This window comes from Zingiber officinale, chromosome 5A, assembly GCF_018446385.1.
Source record: "Zingiber officinale cultivar Zhangliang chromosome 5A, Zo_v1.1, whole genome shotgun sequence".
Lineage (NCBI taxonomy): Eukaryota > Viridiplantae > Streptophyta > Magnoliopsida > Zingiberales > Zingiberaceae > Zingiber > Zingiber officinale.
In genome coordinates, this window is record NC_055994.1 from 4,778,588 (window position 1) to 4,802,922 (window position 24,335).

The following is a 24,335-nucleotide window of genomic DNA, read 5'->3' on the forward strand; positions in this document are numbered from 1 at the left end:
CTATAGGTTGACCAATTTAGACCGACGGACTAACCCGAACAGACTGATTGATCTCGAATAGATTCCCTTAATACATCATGGATGGTATATGGGTCTTGTCCTAATATAGTTTAATTATAAGTAATTGAGATCCGTTGGGCCGGATTTCTGTACTGGAAAGGGAACTGATTCACCTGACATCAATATTAAAGACATAAGTTGCTAGAAGAAATTTGTATATTTATTAACAGGTATAAACAATAGCTCAATGAATATATATATTATGAAAGATATTTATTTTTTTAATAGTGAAATATGACGGATTATTATCGAGGTATTCTCGGCTTTATAAGAAAAATATTCCGATAAGAAGTTGAAAATTGGATGTTCTCTTCGTGAGCAGGCAGGCAGGCAGTGGAGCCGGGCGAAATCCGGATTTTTTTTTGGATAAGTCTCCTTTTTTATGTTTCGCGTGCTTTTCTCCCGTTCGCATCTCCCTCTCTTCCTCTGTCCAAATTTCTCGTCGGCCATCGATGGTAGCCTGCCTGCTGCACGGCCACTCGCCCTTCGCCGCTGCTCGCAGCCCCCGCCTTCCTCTCTTTCCCAAACCCCTCTCGGCGTTTCCCTTCTGCCGGCGCCCTTCCCTCTCCGACCGTCGATCTACTCCCCGAACCGTCAATGCCGTCGGGCCCAACTCGTCTTCCTTCCCCAATCCTCAAAAACAGATGCAGCAGCAGCAGCAGCAGCAGCAGGTGAGGACTTTGTTCCCCGGCGGGTTCAAGCGGCCGGAGATTAGTGTCCCCACCTTGGTGCTCCGATTAAGCGTCGACGAGTCGATCGAAAGGGGGGCCGAAATTGACTTTGCCTTGCCCAAAGGAGTCGGAGTGGTTGTGCTCGACGGCGGCGACGAGACTGGTGGCAGGCTTTACGAGGCGGCGTGTGCTTTGAAATCATTGGTCGGCGACAGGGCCTACCTTCTAATCGCCGAACGCGTTGACATTGCTGCTGCTGTCGGGGCGAATGGAGTGGTGCTATCAGATTCGGGTTTGTATTCCTTTCATTATATCGTATTTTAATCATTTGAATTAGTTAGCAAGTTCCTTAATTTTCTATCGTTTTCAATCATTTATGTGAATTGTTCTTTATTTCTAATATTAGAGCCCATTATCATGGTGAATCTACGGGAGTTCATTTACTATCTAGTTGGCATGCAATGTTGTTTTTTGGTAGTTAGATCTGCATAATTTAAATATAAGAACAATTTGCATTTGTCTCATTTATCAATATGTTCTTGACAACCGTCCAGGAATCTATTGACACACCTGCAACCATAATTACTAAACAAGTTCCAGAGAAGATCATAATAAAGTGTCTCTGTCTCATAACCCCAACAACTCTTGAAAATCTAATGCAGTCAACTCACATCCACATTTAAAACTGGAGGCAAGACAAGAAATAAACATAAATGTGTTAATTAGGAATGTACAAAGTATGTGATAATAGCTCTATCTATCAGCATAAGTGAACCAACAAAAATATGTAGAATGTAACCGTCAAACCTCTAACTGTTGTAACAACATCCAATTATTCCAGTCCCAGAACTATCAACAAGATGAATGATAATCAACTACATAGTGTTGACAAACTCTAGTAAGTGCGCAAGAATGTTAAACATAATATATTCAATCAACTAATATGAGTATGTTATCAGCAAATATTTTAGGAGATGGCACACACAAACTGCACATACCATATTTATTTACACCACCTCACACGATAGGCCATTACAACAACAATGGCTAAAACAGATACAATAATCCTTCAAAAACTTCCTAGATCTAAATTGAGAAGAAGTCGGCTAACAAAAATCCACTATTACAGCTACACAAACCAAGTCATGGAAAGAAAATTGAATCATCTATGATTCGCTAAATCCATCAAATTCGACTAAGACTACAATTTGAAAATGAGGGATAGGATCCTACAATTCCCACACACTACAGACATGTACATCAATTGACATCCTTTCTACATATAAACCTAATAAAATGATATAAGCACAATCCTCTCACAACACTCACCTCCATCATAACACTCCCGAGTTCCGAACATTGTATCAACTCAACCATTACCATCACATGACAATCACAAGTCGAGAAATAATCTCCCAGGGGATTAGAACCAACTTAAAGGACAACAACAAATCATTAATCATAAATATTACAAGAAGCATATACGACTCCAAAGCCTATTATGACCAAAGATATTCAATGAAAGAGCCTTTCAACCAAAACCTGTAGTTAATACGACATTTGTAGCTTCATTCATTAGGATTGACTCTGAGTTTTGGCGTAACGGTAAAGTTGTTGTTGTGTGACCTCTAAGTTCAAGTCTCTGAAACAACTCTTGCAAATCAAGGTAAGGCTGCATATAATAGGCCGTTCCTGCATTGGCGGGAGCTTCGTGCACCATGCTGCCCTTTTATTCATTAGGATTGACTTTAAGTCTTTGGCAAAACTTGTGTTTGATGGCAAATTTTGAATCCAATAATAGTAGTAGTGAAAGATTCTACTTCCAATAACAATATTCCTACTCCCGAGTTGAATCATCTAAACCTTATTATCAGTCTCTATTGATCTGAACCAATATGTAACTACTCACCACCTCTCAATTTTACAGCTCCCCAAGATCCAAGTTAACAACAAATCAATGGACAACTTAATTGATTCACAATTAATAAAAAAGATTCATGAAAAAGGGTTGAGGGTTGCATAAGCTTACACAACAAATGTTAAAAAATTCTAAATTCATCATTATGAATCTTAATCCTATTTTTTCGTTTGAATAGGTCACCACCTATAAGTGATGCGAAGGTAATATAGCTTCATAGAGACGAATGGAGGCATAAGGTTCATGTAGTTGATCCCACATAGGTGGGATAGACCTGAATGATCACCTCAGCTAGACTCTATCTCAAATTGGCCTTTGTTTATCTGAGCTCAGTTTTTGTTGTTTATTTTCTTAGCCATGAACCTTCCAAGCAAGCCTAAACAAATTGTGTTCTCAGTCATTAAATTTTTCATTAGTTAGGGCTACTAGATTTTGTATCTTAGTACATTTTCTTCTTTCCCTACAGCTATTCCCACACTTGTGGCAAGGAACATGATGATGAAATCAAAGTCCGATTCAGTGTATCTTCCTCTAGTAGCAAGGACAGTACAAAGTACAGCTTCTGCTTTAAGTGCTTCTAGTTCAGAAGGTGCTGATTTTCTTATAATGAGTATGAAGGCAGACAAATTTGATGATATACTCGGGAGTTCTGTTATTCAGCAGATGAAAGTTCCACTTTTCTTCATTGCAACTGACTTTTTTCCTGACAGATTACCTTCAGACATGGCATCAAATTTGTTGAAAGCAGGTGCTAGTGGAATGGTTTTGTGCTTGAATGAGTTGAAAAGCTTTGATGATGGAACTCTGAAGATGTTCTCCAGACCATATATGGCTAATGGAACAATGCAAGATAAATATCAAAATTCAAGAGCTAAAATGGACGACGCTAGGTTTGCGAATAACAGGCAGGCAGGGATCATGGGATTCTCAAAATTAGATGACCGTGAGCTAGAATTAATTGAAAGGGAAAGAGTATTGATAAATGAAGCAGTTTCTATCATTCAAAAAGCGACACCAATGGTGATCTTCTAGTGTTAAAAATTTGGTAGTTGAAGATGCCATAATAAAATTTAACTGAGTTTATTTTCTTCTTCATTTTGTGTTGGATTTTAGTTAAATTTCTAATCATTTCATGGCAGATGAAGGATGTTTCACTTCTTGTGGATGCTGCAGCTCGTCTTAGTGAGCCATTTTTGCTGGTTATTGTGGTGAGTTAAGAAATTAGATATCTTAATATGATTAGTTAGCAAGTAGTTGCTGAATAAATCTGAAATATTTGCCAGGTATGTTTGTTTATCTGTTCATGATCAAACATGCTTATTTAGAATTGTGCCTACATGATCACAGGTTAAGCATGCTGATAAATTAGTTGAAATCATGAAAATTTCCTAATAGTAATGAGTAGACGCAAGGTTTAAAATCTCAATTTCATATATCAATACAATTTTTGTTCTCTTTTCAGAAAGATGTTGTATCATGCCTATCAACACGTGATACACTACCCACAGTGACCTAGTTTTGAATCGTCTCACTTCTGTAATGCCCTCCACTTGTGGGAACAACTTGATTCAATTTAATATTTACATATGTAGGTACATATATATTATATTTTTATACTTCCTCTGAATTGTGTGAGATCCAGTGGGAAAGTTAGAGAGATAGTGAAATCACAATTTCATTTAATGGATGATACACTGATCAGGGGTATCAGGGGTGAAGATTGTACAAAGTTGCTAGTAGGCAACTAACATGAGATGAGACCTAAATGGGCAATGATGGATCAAGCATAACATGAATGATGAGAGGAAGAGAAAAAGAGAGAAGAAGAAGACCAAGAGGAAGAATAAAAGGAGGAATAGTAGGCAACTTGCCCACTATGAGCAATGCATGGTTAATATTAAGCAACATGGGCAGAACATGTACATTTTTTCCATGCAAATGAGTTTCTGTTTCTGTACACAACTGAAAGGACATGTTTTGCCCACTATGGAATGAGATTTGAGATTGAGTAGATGTACTCAAATGTTGATCATAAGTTCTTATTATTGGTATATTTTTTAGTGATTTTTGCCATTATTATTTTCACATGAACCTATTCCCTAAATGTGGGTTTGCACAATACTTAGCTGTTGTCTCCGTTAGTGGTTTGACATACTCCTATTGTCAGATGTAAAGAGGTAGCACCTAATGTCTATTTTTAATGTAATATCATCTCTGCCTTTAACTCTGCAGCGTTCTTTATAACTTCCTGCAACAGTCAATTATGTAGTTATTAACCTTTTTCTATGATAGTTACGTTTAATCTCAATTGTCGTGGGAGAGCTGTACATAAAACAGTTGATATGATTTCTTCATAATTTCATTGTATACTTTTTGTTTACTGTTTACTTTGTGATGGCTGACAAGTAATAGCAATTCATTGTTTCTGTTGATTACTATCTGCACATTGTTGCAAAATTTCCCATGATCCCTGCCAACTCATTTTGTCTTGTTATGCAATATAAACTTGTTGAAAGAAACCTGAGTGGATGTTTCTGAAATTGCCTTTTCTATTTTAATCTTTCTTATTTCTATGATAAATGGTTCATTTTGTTCTTAGGGCGAATTTAACTCTGGAAAATCTACTGTTATAAATGCCCTTCTTGGACGGAGATATCTCAAGGAAGGAGTGGTTCCTACTACAAATGAGATCACACTGCTTTTGCATTCCGAGACAGAGTCTGCCAATCACAGCCACTGCGAAAGAAATCCAGATGGACAATTTATATGCTATTTGTCATCTCCAATACTCAAACAAGTTAATAAATCTAAACTTATCTAAAAATATTCTGTTCAAATTATTTGTCCTTGCATATTTCTTTCAAAGTCACGCTTCATATCATCTCTGAGCAATTTTTTGGGTCTTAGCTAATAAGCAAATAGAAGAATTAGGTGCTGAATTCTCTCTTGAAGGAAAGACTAAGTTAATTGCATTTTCATATTTAAAATTTCAGCCTGTCATTTAAGAAAGCTCATTTTAAATACCAACACAATTTAGCTTGAAAATACAACATTAAGCACCAAATGCTACCGCCATCAGGAACTTGTCCTTCATTAAGATCTGTTTTTAATTTATTGTATAAGTTTTGTTTGCCAACTGTTTCTTTATTAATTCAACAAGACATTCACCAACGGAGGGATCAAATCCTATCAGAAATTTGCTGGTTCATCACTAGTCATTGCAAGAAGAAAGGCTAAAATTTATGAACGCATATTAAAAGACACGGATGGCAACATTAGCCAGTGGATTCTCTCCCCTTTCAAATATTAAAGTCCTTTTCAATACTTTGATGAGTGATACATCAATTTTCTTTTTATGATACAAATAATTTCCATTCTGCTCAATTGTCAGAATTTTGCTTGTGAGCTGTAGACATTTAGGAACATTAATATGACCTTTATTTATTAGCCAGTTAAAGAGAATTTTCAATTTTCCTCTCTGTTCAGTATATTGCTGTTTTTTGGGCTATTCTTGCCCCAAATGTAACATTCTTAAGAACTAATCTTACAGATACCATTAACTGCCATTAAATCATACTAGAATGTTTGGTACTAAGAGTTCAAATACTAGCCTGAAACTTCCTGAGTTGGTGGCTTCTCTGTATTTTAGGCTGTTGGACTTGGAGCAAAATCAGTTTTCTATGAAGATAAATTGAGAGTTTTACCTAGCGGTTTTGGATGTTTGTAATGCTCAAGGAGTTTCAGAAATCTATTGTTCATAAACGTTAGATTTTGGGAAATATATAGCTGGTTTGATGGCTTAACTAAGGTTCTCTTGCTTGTTTTAGGTGTTAATGCATGCCTAATTAGTTAATACAAGACCCCTCTTGTTGTCTTTCAACCCTTTATTTTCAAAGTGGTATTGAAGTTAAATGTTTTTATAGTTTAAGATTTTAAGCTAGTTTGCCTTACCAAGGCTAAAAGGTTGAACTGTTGAACTTCTAAAAATGTTGTTACTAATCCCACTTGAGCAAGAGGGCAGAACTTCAGATTTTTATGTTCAATTTGACCCTTGTTTTCTATTGCCTCCATTTGCACAAAGTTCCCTCACAGTTATATATTTTTCATTAACGTAAATGTTCTTAAAATTTTACTGCTATGAAGTTGGTGTCCAACACCAGATAGTGACTTATGTATTCAAATATATTGAAATTTGAATTACTAATTTCTTATATATCCATATTACTAGAGCTGATAGATCAAATCAGAGAATTAATCCTGGATCATCTACTGATTTAGCAAATGTTTTATTGTTGTGGTTAATCATGTGATTTCTCATCGTGTTGGTTCACTAGGGGTTTGCTTATTTTGGAATCTTGTCTTCTGCATTGCTTACTTACTAATTTCTAAATTATGATCTAAATGATTATTATTTCTTACTGCACTGCAATTGTATAAACTAATTTGTGAGTTGAAGTTTAATTATTTAAACTTTCACTCTGTATCTAGTTAAGAAAAATATATATAAGTAGTAAGAATCTTTGAGCATTCATGCTCAGGACTTAACAACCTTTTCAATTGAGTATAGATCTGCAATTTCTGTTAGACATGTGAATCTCATCCCTTTTAACTAATCCTATTGTCACTAAACAGATGAACCTTGTAGATACACCAGGAACAAATGTGATTCTTCAAAGGCAACAACGTCTAACTGAAGAGTTTGTGCCCCGTGCTGACTTGATTCTCTTTGTTATATCAGCAGATCGACCATTGACCGAAAGTGAGGTAACTTTTTTGCGTGTAGTACTATATGTTTCTATCACATTGTTATTTTGAGTGCTTATAAATCTGCTAAATATCACATAAAGTCAATGCACTCAATAGACAATAGGATACATTCAACTTTCTATGAGCATGAGAAGTGCAAAGACTGGTGCTTCTGTTTCAGAATTTAGGTTGCATCTAATTACTTGCCATGCAATGCAATTAGCATACTTTAGATAACATTTTAATAATTCCCTCTATCAATGGCCTCATGCTACACTGCTAGTAGTTTTGAGAATTTTTTGTTTTTGTGTTTTTTTTTAATTGTATCAAAGTGGGCGCTTCGTGCACCGGGTTGCCCTTTATCGAAGTGGATCTTTACCACTACATAATTTTGTTGATACAACCAGATATTCATATGTTATAATTACTTTTCTATCTTCAAAATCATGTGGTTGTCTCTTTGTATGATGGCACATCGTCTTTGTCACCCCACACATTGTCCATCCCTTCCATCTGATTCTTATTCTTTGGGTTTGCACTTAATGGTCACACTTCTAGATGATTGCATTGTCTAAAGTGATCAATATTACAAAAGAACTCTCTATCACAGTTATTATGTCAATCTATGTTAGTTGAACACGGATGCAGGTATTAAACATGTGTTGGATCAAAATATGCAACACGACTGTTTTAAAAAAAATTATACATGACAAATAGGAGTATCAAGGGTTATCTTGGAGTGTCAATGTTGGAGTATTCATTGTCCAACACGGTTATGGAGGGGTTAGATGAGTTCAAGTGTTAGAGGTAGGTAACAATATTTAACCAACGTAGTTTCTACCTCAGCACCATTCGTTTTCATTTTTGCATGATTTAAGACAAGATTACTATTTATCTATTGTTTTCAACATCTCTTCTATCAGAGCTTGTGCCAATTTCACTTAAATCTGTCCTAAGACATTCTCCCTCTCTCAAAGTAAAATGGTCAATAATTTAGTTACTGACATTCCTTCCCTCATAGAAAAAGATGTTGGAATTCTGAACTCACTCATATCTGTGATGCTTTTTTAGTTCCATTATTAATTGCAACTCTGAAAAGATAGATTGTCCTTTGTAAATGCCATAATTTATGAAGTCTTTCTTTGAGATATCTTTGAGTAATATTGGATTTTACTTGGTCTCTCTTTCAATGTTAGTTCCTTATTTGAAGAGCAGATATTGAATCTCAATCTCTCATTTCACTGTGCAATCTCTCACAAATCTTTTGAAAGTGGCCAAGCTATTCATCCTCCAAGACTCATTTCACTTTAAGGAAGCCATTAGTGCCTACAATATAATGGGTATTATCTTGATTTATCATATAATTTCACTATTTTTAGTATCTAATACAACTTTTGTTGAATCTGATATTCTTCACCTGATTGCATGCTTAGCATTTTCTTGCTTTCAATTGTGCCAAGTTTTGTTTCTGGGCATGTTAACTGTTAAGCAATGCCAGTTATATATTTCTGCAGTGTGGAAATCTGTATTTATGTATGTGCCTACTTATTTATCTTTCCAAATGTCAGGTTGCCTTTCTTCTTTATGTCCAGCAGTGGAAGAAAAAAGTTGTATTTGTTTTAAACAAATTGGATCTTTATCGAACAAGCAGTGAGGTTATGAATTCCTCCTCTGATATATTTCATTGTAATTTGTGCTGCCGTTTAGCTATGTTGTTTGTCTCTAATTTTAATGTCTGTTCTACTTATTCTTTTGTGTAGCTTGAGGAAGCAACTTCCTTTGTAAAAGAAAATGCACGTAGACTGCTTAACTCAGAAGATATAAGGTTATTTCCTGTATCTGCACGGTCTGCTTTGGATGCGAAGCTCTCCTCTTCAAGTTACAAAGCGGTAAAATATGAGGAAGCCTTGTTTAGTGATAGTCGTTGGATGAGCAGTCAATTTTATGAGCTGGAGAAGTTCTTATTTAGTCTTTTAGATGGAACAACAGAAAGTGGTTTGGAGAGAGTGAAGTTGAAACTTGAAACACCGCTTGCTATTGCTGACAAGCTATTATCTTCCTGCCAAGCACTTGTAAAACAAGAAAATGAAATTGCCAGTGAGGATTTGATTTCGATCGCTGGAATCCTTAGCAGTGTAAAAGACTATTCTGCAAAAATTGAGAGTGAGAGTGTTACATGGAGGAAGAGTATCACATCTGCGGTATGTATTGTTATAGATAATATTACCAGGGTACTAATAGGGGATCATACAAACAACAGCTTAATCTGTATTCCTGAATTTTCTTCAAATTTTAAGATTATAAGCAATTTATTCTGGATCTTTACAGCATCTTTCTTTTCTTAAAATGCAGGTTGAGACAGCAAAATCCCGAGCACTGAAGCTAACAGATTCCCTCCTCAGATTGTCAAATATTGATCTTATACCTACATATGCTTTGAAAACAGAAAGAGTTGGTTCTACCTTCGCTACCTCAACTTTCCAAAATGACATCATTAATCCTGCTCTTTCTGATGCACAAGTATATTTTTTGTTCTAATTTATAATTTCAGATGTTTTAAATATCCCCTTCATTTCTTTTAAGGATAAGCATAGTTTCTAGTTCAATTAATGTACATGGAATTGGTTTAACTGAGCATATTAACTATGATCTCTTCTGCATCTTCTTTAAGTAGGACCTAGTTACTGTAGTGTGCATGCTGCATACTTCCATGAGTGTAGAAGTACAAGAATTGCTGAATAGTCATCTCTGGTATGAAGTTCACTATATCTATATTATACAATCCTTCCCATAAACAATCAAATTATTTAAAAATAAATAAATAATAAAAACTAATAAATCACGGTGGCTTGAGTTTGGACTGATTTGTATTACACTGTTATGCATTAACTGGAATTATTTAGTGAACACAAGTCTCACTGTACTTTCCATTCATAAATTTAATGGTAGGATAAGTATTACAATGTTAATCTCATTGTTAGTATATATAGGTTGGGTCTGCAAAAGGCAGTTGATAGTGGAAACAAATTAGTATTGGAAAAGGAAAACATACTGGATTTGCCCAGCGCTAGTCACACATTGGAATTGAGACAAGATTGGAAATTCTCATGGTATGTAGGAAGAAAAAGATGTTATTTATCTTTGATATAGAAGTTTCTCTTTGCCCAATGCTGCATGTAAGCAGATAGAAATTATCTGCTAGGAGCCTATATCTCTCTTAATAACTTCATCTGTAGATGGAGATTCAGACACTGGCAACAACTGACCATAGGCAAAGAGTTCCAAGACGATAGGGCCAAAATTACAACTATCTGAAGTGCACAATTCAATGGCTTATTAGTTACAGATAAGCTAGATATGGAAATAAATTAGAGTTTTATTGCTAGATACTTTTCGACTTTCATTTCTTTAGCAAAGATAAATTGTACTGTATACATGAAGATTAAGGCAAATGTTAGGAAACCACAAGTTGGACAATCTGTGATGTCATCTATTCCCTTCTCTTTTGGATATGGCTAACTAAAAACAGATTTCTTTCTGTATCCCTTTGTTCACCCTTTCATCGATGGATTGATATTTTTGTTTTATTTCCATTTTATTTTTTTAATAGAAATAAATGAAACCTAGTAAAATTTAATTTATATAAAGTTTATTACTTTTTTGGCATTTTCTAAAAGTTTCCAATAAGATAATTTACTTAGATTTAAGATTTGATATCAATTGAAAAATATTTCATTTGTTGCAACATAATCCAAACAATGTAAATAAAAAAAGCCTTTTCTACTGTACTAAGCTAAAGACAAAAAGAAACAAGCAAAGTTTTAAATGATTAAATCAGATCACCTTCTTCAGAGTTCAGATCATAATGTGGGGTCTCGAAGGATATTGTAAATGGTAAAATTTCCTTGGAAAAGTTCTTGATGATGTAATTTCAAACTGCCTTCCCATTGTCATTGTTTTTGTGACCTTTGAATACGAACCTCAAATTTCACATTCTTGCACCTAAATATTTGTCCCTCTATTCTTCCATCATTTTTCTCGACTTTAAACAAGCATTTATGAATCCATGTGTAAATGAACTGCATTCATTGAGCTCAATAAAGCAGCAAGAGAGATGGACAATGGCAAAAGGTCCATGTAGAAATCTAGTTCTTTTTACAAATGGTCTTTGCTTGTGTTTTAATAAAAAGAGCCTGAGTCCAAGTGTTACCTTTTCCCCCACCTTTCTGGGAAGTACTCGAAGTGTTGTCTTATGTATATCATGCATGCAATTTTCTTGAATAGTATGAATCCTTGATTGTCTCATCTAAATTCACTCAACAGACTAATATCTGGTGAAGGCGTAACCTGTGCGTGCTAGTTTCACATCATGCCATCTCATTTACCTGAAAATGGTTGTAGAGTTATTTTGTTTTGTGGTGATGTTTCCAGAGAGTTCTTGCTGACTACTCAGAATGGTCAGAGTCGTGTAATTCTCGTGAAGCAAAGCTCTACTTGGAGCACTTTAAAAAACAATGGCCCGCATTAGTTGATACTAATGGTGAGTTTCATCTGGAAAAATATAGTATCAATATCGCGTCAGGGGATTTCAGCTCTAAGGTGATAGAGAACTTCAGTTCTGGTGCAGCTGCAAGACTTTTTGAACAAGAAATACGTGAAGTGGTTCGTTAAATATTGCATTTCTTTTTCTTCTCATTTTTGTTTATTTCATGGATTGACTTATTTACAACCTTTTGTTTACTGAGGAGTTTTGTAAATTGTTGACAGAGGAAGATAAATCCATGTGCATGCTTATTAGACATTCACATAATGCATGATTATTATGATGCCTAAGCTATTGGCTATTTGTGAAAATGATCTGATTGTAGTGCAATTATAAAACAAGTTCCTGATTTCTCTACAACAAGAAGAAATTGGTCCCATATATTTGGGGTCAGCTATATGCTTCTTATCCCACCATTAGAAGCATATATTAGTGAGTAATATACAGATTTTGTAAAGCAATTTAATCAAACAGATGATTTTGCTCCTCTACTCATTCATTCAACTCTAATTGTTTCAACTTATCTTTGCTAAACTCTAGTTAGTGTCTTTTAAGTTACATCTTTACTATCTTATTTTATTTTCTTTTTCATAGGTTGGAGCTACACTTTCTCCCGACAAACAGTATTTTTGTTTTATGATTTCTACTAACTCCATAAATCCATCTTAGAATATTCATGTTTTCTATACTAATGTTTTGTATATGTTGTGTTCTTATTGTTTGACTCACAAAGTACAAAGTATGTGGTCCTACTATAGTCAAACATTTTCTTTTGATCTAAGTGGCAAAGATGTCAAGGCTTAGATGGCTTGTCTAGCTCACATATAACTGCAACAAATGGAGTATAACAGGATACTCCTTATAGAACATCATTTATCATTGATGTAAATGCAAAATGAGGTTCAGATTGAAAGAGTTTTATGAATGTCCAAATCTTGTTGAACTTCAAAGCACACAAACTCATAAATGTCTAGGAAGCTACGGGTATGAATGTCTTGAGTTATACTAATTGCTGAACAATTCAAGACATCAGATTAGGAAGAATGATTGACCCACATGTAAAGGACTCAAATGAATTAGGCTTGAGAGTATTTGAGCAGGCTCTAGCAAATAGGCTCCACAAGAGAGACATAAAATAAAAAAACATTAGTAATAGGCAGGTTTCCTCTAATACCTTTGATCACATTATATATCATTTGCTAAAAAATTCACATACCCTAAATTACTCTTTTTTCCTGACGTAGAGCTTTAGCAAGATTCTTTTTTGTGGATTCTATTTATTAATTTTTCACTATATCCTAAGTTTTCCCCTGTACATCTAATTATTGTTAACACTATCCCTATCCTGAGATTTTCATCCATCTTTTCCACAAAAGAACAGAAAGGATAACAACTACCAAGGTAAACTCAGTTTTGAGCCATCATTTGTTGAAGTGTTAGTTCCTCTGATTTAAAATTTAAATTATTAACTAGCTAGTAGATTTTAGCTATTTATAATTATTTTCCCTTTTTACATAGATGGCCTAGAAGGGGAAGCCTTGGCGCAACGGTAAGTTATTGCTTTGTGACCTAAAGATCATGGGTTCAAATTCTGGAAACAATCTCTTGCAAAAAGCAGGGTAAGCTTGCGTATAATGGATCCTTCACTGAGACTTCACATGGCGGGAGCTTCGTGTACCGGGCTGTCCTTTTTTTGTTCACATAGATGGCCTACCCAACTCGCATATTTACCTGCCTGGCCTGCCTCAACACCTGAACCGCCTAAGGGACCACATATTGCATTCATGTGATGCAAACCCTTGTATAAAATTCCTAGACGATGCATATGCTAGTTGGACTGTGTTTTAGGTACTGGTTTCCATTGAGCTTACTGTCTGTTAATCCTTATGGTTCAGGCTTACTCTATAAAGGATGAACCCTTCCTTTCTCCACAACCAGGTAGTGTTTCCATAGATAATCTCATCTGTATCAGCCGCTGGTTTTGTAGATGAACTGTATCGGATACCCGTTGTGGATAATCCCACTAAGCATAATCTCAGGTGTACTGCCCAGCCTTTCGTACCTAATAGGTTATGCCTTGGCATATGCCTAATGTTAATATAAGATACCTCCCACCTTCCCCTCCTGTGTAAAATCTGTGTAACATGCGAAGTTGTGAAGGCTCTTTGCTTTCATTTCATTCATTCCTCTACAAATCAACCAAAAGTTCAGCTGATGCAATTACATCTTTTGCTCAAATAGTTGAATCTAGATCTAAGAGATCTTCAGAAGTTGCATCTGAATATTGATGGTTATGGAAATTTGTGCGCATTCTTTCCCTTCTTCGACCTATTCTGTCATGCATTGCATGTCAAACTAGCAGTGGATTACTTATAGTAGAGGTAATCTATATATTATTCAGCTATAATCTAGCTTACAGGCAGATCATGCTTTTAAATATATGCTTAAATATTTTAACAAAAGCTGTTCTTGCTTCTTGATTAGTATAAACTGTTTTTTCACTTTTTAACAGGTTGTAGGGACCTTTGGAGGGCTCGGAGCAGCAGGGCTGTCTGCTTCACTTCTTACATCTGTTTTGCCAACCACCTTAGAGGATCTCCTTGCTCTTGCTTTTTGTTCAGCTGGTGGGTAAGTATTAAGGCCTTTCGCTAAATTTAGCTTCATTTCACTTGTTGCTTACACACAAAAATTAGGTGACTATTATATACTCAGATCTCTTATTGGTCTGTTCTCTCTTGAGTTAGTTGACAAAGATTGTGACTTTCCGTTGTCTACTAAAGAGAGCGGAGGGGACCTACACTAGCGATGCTTGGAGTTGAGCACTGATGTCATAGGCAGAGAGGAAGAGATGAGGGAGATGGCCTGCCATGAATCTATTGAATAAACCACCATTCAAAGTAAAATCAAATGGTCATCTAAGAAAATAAGATCCACGTGAACAATTTTGAATATTTATGATGTGTTTAAGCAAGAATGGCAATTCTGAGTGATGCGATAATAATGAGGGTCCCACTCCGCGGAGGATAGCTACCACGGTGGAGGTCAAAGTCAAGGTGGTCAACACTCAGAATATCATCGGCCGGTCGGGTGATTAGGTCAACGCTGAGATATCATCGGCCGGTCGGGCGATCATGTCTCGACCGGGGGAGAAGGGTCCGGTCCGACCCCGCCTTTAACACGGGGAGGTGTCAAAATGACCAATGCTTAATGGAGTATTGGACGTCGGACGGAGAAAGAAACGGTGTGCAGAAGCCGGGCTGAGCAGTTACCCCGCTTGACCAAGTAGCAGGACTCGACAAGCAGAGTGGAACTTCAACTGAGCGGACATGTCACAAACACAGTGGAATTCCGGCCAAGCGGACGTAGCACAAGCACAATGGAGTTCTGGCCGAGCGGACGTGGCACAAGCACTGTGGAGATCCGGCTGAGCGGACGCAACAGACATAGTGGAGTTCAGGCCGAGCAAACGGGACATAGGAATAGTGAAGTTCCGGCCGAGCGACCAACCCGCTCGGCCTAGCAGCATACTCTGTTATCCATCGACATCCTTTTGGAGGTAGTGTCGTTAACACCGGGCATGGATCACCAGAAGATCGTACGGCGAAAGTTTTCACTGTCACTTCGGAGATATGATCGACCTATTAAGGTATTGTGTCGGGACACTTTACAATAAGTCTTTTCAAGAAAAATTTCGGGAAGCGTGCACGCGCGCTATAGGAGCTTTATATAATGGGTGTCCAAGCATCGACGGAGGTATGCAATATGCGATAGACACTGTTCTCGCTACTGTTCATTCTTGTTGCTCCGCCTTTTACTTCATCGCTGGTGACTGACTTGAGCATCGGAGGACCAATGCTGGGGACCCCTTTCCTGGCTCGGCACTTACGTAATCTGTGTTGCAGATCGGTGCGGAATCTACAGACGATCAACGGGAGCGCCACATCCCCAACTTTCCATCTCATCGACTTTCAGACAGGATCACTCAGTTTTCCTTCTTTGTAGCACCGTAAGAATACACAATCTCGTCGGATAAATGTATTAAACCATGCTTCAGGCAACATGTGAGGAGGACATTATTGGGATTCACACGCTGATAGTGAATAGACTCTAGTTAGGTATTCAAAAACCTCAAAAGTTCTGATAAAAGATGTACGGATGAATGAAAAATACTGAACCTGTTTAGTCTAATTGCCTGTTGTATATCTCTCAGTCAATCATCCTTTCTGATTTTCGTTTAGCTTGTAGTTGTTTTCTCTACTTCTAGCTCAGTCACGGACATGAATGGAGCTTGGAAGTACCACTATTGCCCCATCCTTTTTAAGTGTTTCTTTTGACGTTGCAGGTGGCTTGCAATCTCAAATTTTCCAAGAAGAAGAAAAGAGACAATGGAGAAGGTCAGCAAGGTGGCTGATAAATTGGCTACCGAACTCAACGATGCTATGTTGAAGGACCTGATGAATAGCGTGGAGAAACTAAATCAGTTTGTCGAAGCTATTAGCAGACCTTATGTGGATGCAGCTCAGGACAGAATAGATCGATCCATAGAAATGCAAGAGGAGTTGGCAAAGGCTGAACAGAATCTACAAGCTCTGAGAGTCGAAATTCAAAACCTTCATGTTTCATGAAGCCGAAGCCCCTTGGGTACGTATCGAATCGCTAGTGAAGAGTTGTTGGATTCAGAGAAAGAGTTGATTTTTCAAGCGATATTCTTTGACGTTGTAAGAATACAACTTCGTTTATGATCCAGCCTTAGTACTACTTTAATGCGCGTCTCCATGTTCGAATTGATGCCAAAGATATTTGATATTTTAGTTAAAAATAAATAATTCCAAAATATAAAAATGAGAGACTCCAAAATATGACAGATAGTGAGATCTCTTGCGCGACAGCGATGGTTGGATCAGGTCGATTATTTAAATAATTATTAATTAAATATTTTGTTAGGAAAGATTTTATGTAATTTTATATTTTAATAATAAAAAAAAAAATAGTTGAGAGAGTGACTGACCAGTGACCACCACACCAGCCAACAGCTAATAATCTTCTTATATAATTTTATTTCTAAAGAAATTGTTATCGGCTCTCCAACACCGATCTCTAACGGATCCTCGGATCCCACCCACGTTCCCGCCTCTCCATCGATCGATCGATTCCATAGATCGCTCGCCATGGCAGCCACCTTCCTCTCCGTCTCCATCCGTTCGCCGTCGACGCCCCTCTCCTCGGTTCTCCGCCCCGCCCGCAGAAGCTCCCCTATCCGTCGCCTTTGCAGCTTATCCTCCTCCGCCTCCTCTTCTCCTCACTCGCGCTCCCATGGAGAAGGCATCCCCAACGCTCCCCGTTCCACTGCCGCTCGAGACGGGACCTATTTGGGTGCCGAGGTCGACCCCGATTCCAGGTTCGGTCACAAGCTCACAGTCGATCCCAGCGGCAATGCTCTCCTCAGCCCCGCGCCTACCACGGAGTCCACCGTCGAGAGGGTAAGCAACTCTGCTTCTATTCCTCCTTTATTCATCCTTGTGGTTTGGGGAATTCGTTGTTTGGCCCATGATCTCCATTCTTACCACTATTCCCTTTTCCTGAACCACTGGTTGGTGCATAATAGTTCAAAAATCTCTTTACTTTGAAAATAAAATTTACATTTGTAGATGATCTAGTTGATGGGGATTTCTAACTAGGAGATGTCAAATAACAAAACTTTTCCGGATTTTTTAGTGAATTTTTTTTTTTTTGACCTTTGTATAGGGAATTTCTGGCTACGAGAATTTGTGTGTGTGTGTGACAACAACTTGTCAGCTCAAGTTGTCATATGTTTTCAATGAAAATCACGGCAAGAGGAAGTTTTTTTGGGCTCTGATATGCTTTTGTATAGTGTCGATGTTCTTTACTTCTATTTTACTGATAGTATAATCTTGAATTTTGGTTAACCAAATAAGTGCATTTCTTTAACTACTGCTAGCTTAACAAAATAATGAAATATATTTCTGAACTAAAATGCAGGTGATTTTTGATTTTCGCTTCCTAGCCCTGCTGGCTGTTGGTGGCTCACTTGCTGGATCTATATTATGTTTTCTAAATGTAAGTTATTCCAAGTTAAATATAATCTTTTTGTAAAAACATAAGTATGTCCTTTTTTCTAACAAAACAGACTATTTCTATTATGTATTTAATAACAGCACATTCATAGCTCTGAATTTGGGAAACAATGGCCATTACATGACTAGTTTTCCTGTTACTGGTAAATATGTTATTTTTGTGGTGTATCATTTGTTCTTTATTATTGTCAATATGCAAAGATCTAAAAGTTTATCTGGTGAGATTTTTCATAGCATTAATCTTTGATTTAATTTCTGTAGCAAAAGTTGAATCGACAAGAACCATTTAGTTTTCCAATTTTCTAATGGACAGTATATTTACTAGCTGACATTAATCATCACATCGACTCAAGTTTGTCCCAAGAGTTGGTTATATGGATCTTATCACTCCATTCATCAATTCATCTCTATGCAAGGATAAATTACTAGTTGCATTCATACAACATGAATGCGTCCGCCAAAATGTTGCAGTATGTTAACACTCGTCTCTTGTACAAAACTAATGGAACTTTAATTTTCAAAGTCAATGGAGAATGTGCATGTGATTTGGTGCATTCTTGTCAATCTATGCACATATATAATTGAAGTTGATGTGCAAAGGGAAATACCTTTCTGATGAATTCAAATTTGTTATAATAAAAGCTGAATGAAATATGGAGCTAGATCAGACAACATCGAGCTTCAATACCGATGGTACTTGTACAAACTTGATACAAATTCAGGCTTATATTATTTTTGCATTTTATGCATATTCTTTTATGTCATTGATTCTCCTGTAAGCATAATTTTTCCCTTTGAAGTTTCAAGTACCTTGAATGCTTTTTTTGTTCCCTAAAATTTTCACTTTATTAGGGCTGTGTATACATAGTTGATGCATATAAGATTTACTGGACAAGCTGTGTTAAAGGTGTTCATACTGGACAAATGGTACTCCGGTTAGTTGAGGCTATTGGTAAGTGTATTTCTGATTAATTATGGCTTTGATGATTGTTGCATATCATACCACCATATTAATTATTAAGGAGATAAGGACCTTCTGCAAGGCTTTCAACAATATTCGTATATTGCTTTCTTATTGTGATACAGAAGTGGTATTATGGTCCAGAACATGTAGTATACCTCAAACTGTATTAGAACGAAGTATGAATGAATCTGATTGATACAATAGAATATTCTGGATTGTGTGTTCTAGTATGCTTCAACGATATTACTGATGTCAAATATACAATAGTGAAGGCATCAGTCAAATTTCTGTAAAAGCTTGCTATCAAAGCGATATTAATTTGAATGAGTAAATTTTATGATCCACAAACTTGTGAACATCTCTATATTGTGTAAGATACATAGGATCACAAGCATAGTGTTAGGAAATGAAGTAAAATATCACATGTGGTTTCGGTTCCTCATCCTCACCAAGTTTGTCTTGTCTTGTGTTGAGAGATTGTAACTTGTTAGGTGCTCTTGTCCTACATATGGCATACTATATTTGGTATTACCCTAATGGCATAATAGTCCATACGAGTTAAAAAATATGTACATTTGATACTCCCTCTCAAGCCAGTGCGTATAAATTGATTGATGTCTTACATGTTTACAAAACAGAAAATGTACCAAAATAGAGTGCGAGTGGGCTTGGTTGAAAGCCAATCCTTACTCCGATAGATTTGGTAGCTTGATTTGTGATTTAAAAGCGTAATCCAAAAGAGTATGATGTTCCTAACTGCCCCTCAACTGATAATACAAGTGAACATGGGACTTGCTAATTCATTTAAGTTTAAACATGCTAGGAATTTGCAATTTACAGAAAGATTAGTTTGGATTTCTTTTGACATGTATTTCGAGCTTGCTTGAAGTGTTATTTCCTCCCCGAAAGTTGTAGTGATAATTTATTATATCTGCAGACGTTTATCTTGCTGGAACAGTGATGCTGATTTTTGGTATGGGTTTATATGGACTGTTCATCAGCAATGTAACCCCTGAGACACCTTCTGATGTTGATCGTGCTTTAAAGGGATCTTCTCTGTTTGGGATGTTTGCCTTAAAGGTACTAATAATCTTCAAGAGATAAAAAAAAAAAACTAGTAAGCTCTGGAATTAATCTTTTTCAAATGCTCCAACTTAGTACTAAATTTCTGCTTCAAAACAATTTTTCTTTCTTCCTGGACTTACTGGTAATTGTGTCTCTTAACTGTATCAATAATGAGGTTCCAGCATCTTTTTCCAATCTAGCAAATTGTATTTTACTCCACATCCTCCTACGAACAAGAAACAATTTTACTTTCCTGAGTTGTGTTCCAATTGGCCTACGTGCAACAACAACGTTGGAATTGCTAACAAATCCTTTTCTACAAAAAAAAAAAAAAATGATGAGTTTTTTTTCCATACAGGAGAGGCCAAAGTGGATGCAGATTAGCTCACTTGACGAGTTAAAAACAAAGGTCGGGCATGTCATTGTCATGATTCTCCTGGTGAAGATGTTTGAAAGAAGCAAAATGGTGACGATAGCTACTGGGATGGATCTTCTATGCTACTCGATATGTATATTCTTGTCATCAGCATCCTTGTACATTTTGCACAATCTTCACAAGTCCGATTGAAAATTTCCGAGTTCTCAGATGTGCTGTAAGGTAGATTATAACAAGCTCTCTTCTATCGGTATACTTAGCAGCAAGACTAGGATTATGATTTCATTTCATTGTGGTCCGTGCTACCAAGTAACAAGAATAATATTGTCATTTCATTTCATTGTGCTTGTTGGTGCATACTAACACGATGAACAAGGAATGAAATGAGTTGTATTAGTTGCTATGACCTTTGTTTTTATATGATTTTTCTACCTTACTCTTTGCAAATTTTATTTTTAACCACCTCCGGTAGATAAACAGTAGATTAATACGAAATTTGAGGAAGTGAAACCGTAACCTTGACAGCCCCTCCAAGATGACCCTACATACAACAACAACAACAACACATGAAAGAAGTGATTGAGACAATTAATAGACCTTAGTCATATTAACAGCAACACCTTTAACACTTAATAATCTAACAATATCACATCAATCTATACAATAAAAAGAACCATTTGTAATATAATTTAACAATATTATCGATATTAAATTAAATAAAAAAATAAATTTCATTTCCAAACTAACTCACCATTTAATAATATTTTGGTAAAGATACTTTTGATCTAAATATTCGGTCGGGTGTGTTGGTTGCTACTCGGAAAACTTAGAGGTTCCACTGTACAAAAATTTTGTACAAAGGTCTGAACCTTTTCCTAGCTACCATGTGTTCTTTTAAATTAAATTTTGGATCGCCTGCGGAACTTAACACGTTTGATCCAAAACTTAATCTATTTGTTCTTTTAGGTTTTGACTTGGGTCTCCTGCGAAACTTAACACGTTCGACCCAAATCACCTTAAGTTATTAATTCCATTAAATATTAATTTCCATAATTGGTTCCCAGTACTGACATGGCGAGGCACACGGCCATCTTGGATATGGGAGCAACCACCACCGACTAGACAAAACCTTTTATAGAAAGCTAATATTTAATTTCCTAAAATAACTTTAGGTCAACCGAAAAGAACAATCAAATCACAAGGAAAAAAACAAAGAAACACTATATCGAAAACAAATTCGAAACACTAGAATCGTATGCCTCTTTATTTAGTATTATTTCCAAAAATAACTAGTATGATGCGGAAAGAAAAATTACTAGTTATACCTTTTAGAAAGACCTCTTGATCTTCTACCGTATTCCTCTTCTAACCTCGGACGTTGTGTGGGCAACGATCTTCCGAGATGAGAACCACCAAGCACCTTCTTCTTCCTTACAAGTTTCGCCATCAAAACTTCTCCTAGGATGAAGAGGTTCGCCACCACCACCATGCTCCAAGGGATGCTAGAAAAGAGGCTTCTCCTTCTTCTCCTTCTTAGATCCGGCCACCAAAGCTATCTCCACCATGAGAAGGTTTCGGCCACACAAAGGAGAGGAGAGGAAAGAAAGGGCCGGCCACACCCAAGGAGAAAAGAGAGGAAAAATAGAATAGAGTCGTTTACCTTGAAGCCTCCTCTACCCCCTCTTTTATAATCCTTGGTCTTGGCAAATAAGGAAAATTTAATAAAAACTTCCTTAATTCTTTTGCCATTGAAAAGGAAAATTTATTTAATTAAAATAATTTTCTCTTTTCAAATTATAATGGCCGGCCACTCTTCTCCCCAAAACAAGGAGAGTTTTAATTAAAACAAAAATTAAAACTTCCTAATTTGTTTCTAGAAATTTATAAAAATTTCTCCAATAATTTTAATCCCTTCATGATTGGTTAATAAAAAGAAATTTTATAAATTAAAATCTTTCTTTTAAACATGTGGATAATTTCCAAAAAGAAAAATTATCTCTAAAAATTAAAATCAACCTTTTAATCTACAAATAAGGAAAGAGATTTTAACTCTTCTCTTAATCTTTTGTAGAATCTTATAAAAGAAAGGATTTAAATTTTTAAACTCTCTTTTAAATTATATTATCCACATAAGAAAAATTTTTAAATTTAAAATTCCTTTTTATTTAATAGGGCCGACCACATGAATTCACCCATGAACATACCCATGGCCGGCCCTAGCTTGGTCTCCAAGCTAGCTTGGCCGGCCCCTATAGGATGGGTAAGAAGGTGGGTATAGGTGGGTATAGTACTCTATAATTAAGAGGCTACGATAGGGACCGAGAGGAGGAATTGGTTTTGGTCTCCCGATAAAATTAAGCATCCTGTGCTCGCCCCGAACACACAACTTAATTTTATCAATAATAATTCATTCCACTAGAGAACTATTATTGAACTATCGCACCAATCCCAAATTACATTTTGGGCTCCTTCTTATCATGAGTGTGTTAGTCTCCCTGTGTTTAAGATAACAAATGTCCACTAATTAAGTAAGTTACTGACAACTCGCTTAATTAATATCTAGCTCCAAGAGTAGTACCACTCAACTTCATCGTCATGTCGGACTAAGTCCACCTGCAGGGTTTAACATGACAATCCTTATGAGCTCCTCTTGGGGACATTCTCAACCTAGATCATTAGGACACAGTTTCCTTCTATAATCAACAACACACACTATAAGTGATATCATTTCCCAACTTATCGGGCTTATTGATTTATCGAACTAAATCTCACTCATTGATAAATTAAAGAAATAAATATCAAATATATGTGCTTGTTATTATATTAGGATTAAGAGCACATGCTTCCATAATAACTGAGGTCTTTGTTCCTTTATTAAGTCAGTATAAAAGGAACGACCTCAAATGGTCATACTTAATACACTTTAAGTGTACTAGTGTAATTATATAGTTAAGATAAACTAATACCTAATTACACTACGACCTTCCAATGGTTTGTTCCTTTCCATCTTGGTCGTGAGCTACTGTTTATAATTTATAAGGTACTGATAACATGATCTTCTGTGTGTGATACCACACACCATGTTATCTACAATATAAATTAATTGAACAACTACATTTATCATAAATGTAGTCATTTGACCAATGTGATTCTTATTTCTAGATAAATGTTTATACCAAAAGCTAGGCTTTTAGTATACACTCTAACAGGGTGCGCCAAGCCCATACAATAGTACAACACAAGGACGACCAACACGCGAGGATTCCAATAGCAAGTAACTGTGATGAACCCTTTCCCCATAAAAAAATTAATTTAATATCATAGTGAGTTGATGACCCACATATCAAATATTAAATACATAAAAACAAATACTACACTTGATTTTAGCTAAAGGCTGAAAAAAGTATGAAGTATATAGTTGCATTGTAATATGCGACAATTAAATAATAAGTGTTATTTGAGAAATGACCTTATCGAATTTATTACAAATTTTTAGAAATTTTTAGAGATTTAAATGGAATTCGTATGACAAATTTAAGAGATAAATTTATTAGGCTTAGAGAAAGCACTTGTAATATCAATTAACTTAGAGTTGATTAGTTCAATTAACCTAAAGTTGAAGTATTTAACCTAAGCTATTAATAAAAAAACCTAAGTTCACTTCTCTCCCTCTGCCCGATCCTGATTCTAGCTGTTTCCTTTCCCCTTCTCATACGTCGTTGACGTCGTCACTGCGTCGGCTGTCGGCAACTCCACTGTCGGCGTCAGGCATGCTTCTTCCCTCTATGGGTCTCCCCCTCCCACTCATGCTTCTCTGCCGACGCCGCCGCAAGCCCCACTGAGCCCTGCCTAGCTCCCGATCCACTGCCTTCCTCGAGCGCCACCATCCTTGAGTGT

At 36.3% G+C, this 24,335-nt stretch overlaps 2 protein-coding genes and 1 non-coding gene across 5 annotated transcripts; 2 read left to right on the plus strand and 1 right to left on the minus strand.

Annotated features, from left to right (window-relative positions):
- The first annotated feature begins 350 nt into the window (after positions 1 to 350).
- On the plus strand, positions 351 to 16,710 carry LOC121979336 (probable transmembrane GTPase FZO-like, chloroplastic). Of its 3 annotated transcripts, none has more exons than XM_042531310.1 (11): positions 352 to 1,023; positions 3,116 to 3,669; positions 3,789 to 3,857; positions 5,249 to 5,446; positions 7,282 to 7,413; positions 8,964 to 9,050; positions 9,156 to 9,596; positions 9,748 to 9,915; positions 11,827 to 12,057; positions 14,451 to 14,562; positions 16,281 to 16,520. In XM_042531310.1, exons 1-11 carry the CDS (start codon positions 513 to 515, stop codon positions 16,382 to 16,384), a joined length of 2,607 nt encoding a protein of 868 aa, XP_042387244.1. In that variant the 5' UTR covers positions 352 to 512; the 3' UTR covers positions 16,385 to 16,520. The 3 variants fall into 3 exon arrangements, with proteins under 3 accessions (XP_042387243.1, XP_042387244.1, XP_042387242.1); XM_042531308.1 differs by having other exon boundaries at positions 353 to 1,023; positions 14,451 to 14,566; positions 16,281 to 16,710; XM_042531309.1 differs by lacking the exon at positions 7,282 to 7,413 and having other exon boundaries at positions 351 to 1,023; positions 14,451 to 14,566; positions 16,281 to 16,710.
- A 284-nt stretch (positions 16,711 to 16,994) lies between these two features.
- On the plus strand, positions 16,995 to 20,841 carry LOC121979337. Its single transcript, XM_042531311.1, has 5 exons — positions 16,995 to 17,418; positions 17,939 to 18,016; positions 18,886 to 18,985; positions 19,935 to 20,077; positions 20,421 to 20,841. Exons 1-5 carry the CDS (start codon positions 17,107 to 17,109, stop codon positions 20,628 to 20,630), a joined length of 843 nt encoding a protein of 280 aa, XP_042387245.1. The 5' UTR covers positions 16,995 to 17,106; the 3' UTR covers positions 20,631 to 20,841.
- A 2,802-nt stretch (positions 20,842 to 23,643) lies between these two features.
- Positions 23,644 to 23,845, minus strand: LOC121983679. The gene has a single exon (XR_006112695.1). It is a non-coding gene; the product is annotated as a U2 spliceosomal RNA (small nuclear RNA).
- Between the last annotated feature and the right edge of the window lie 490 nt (positions 23,846 to 24,335).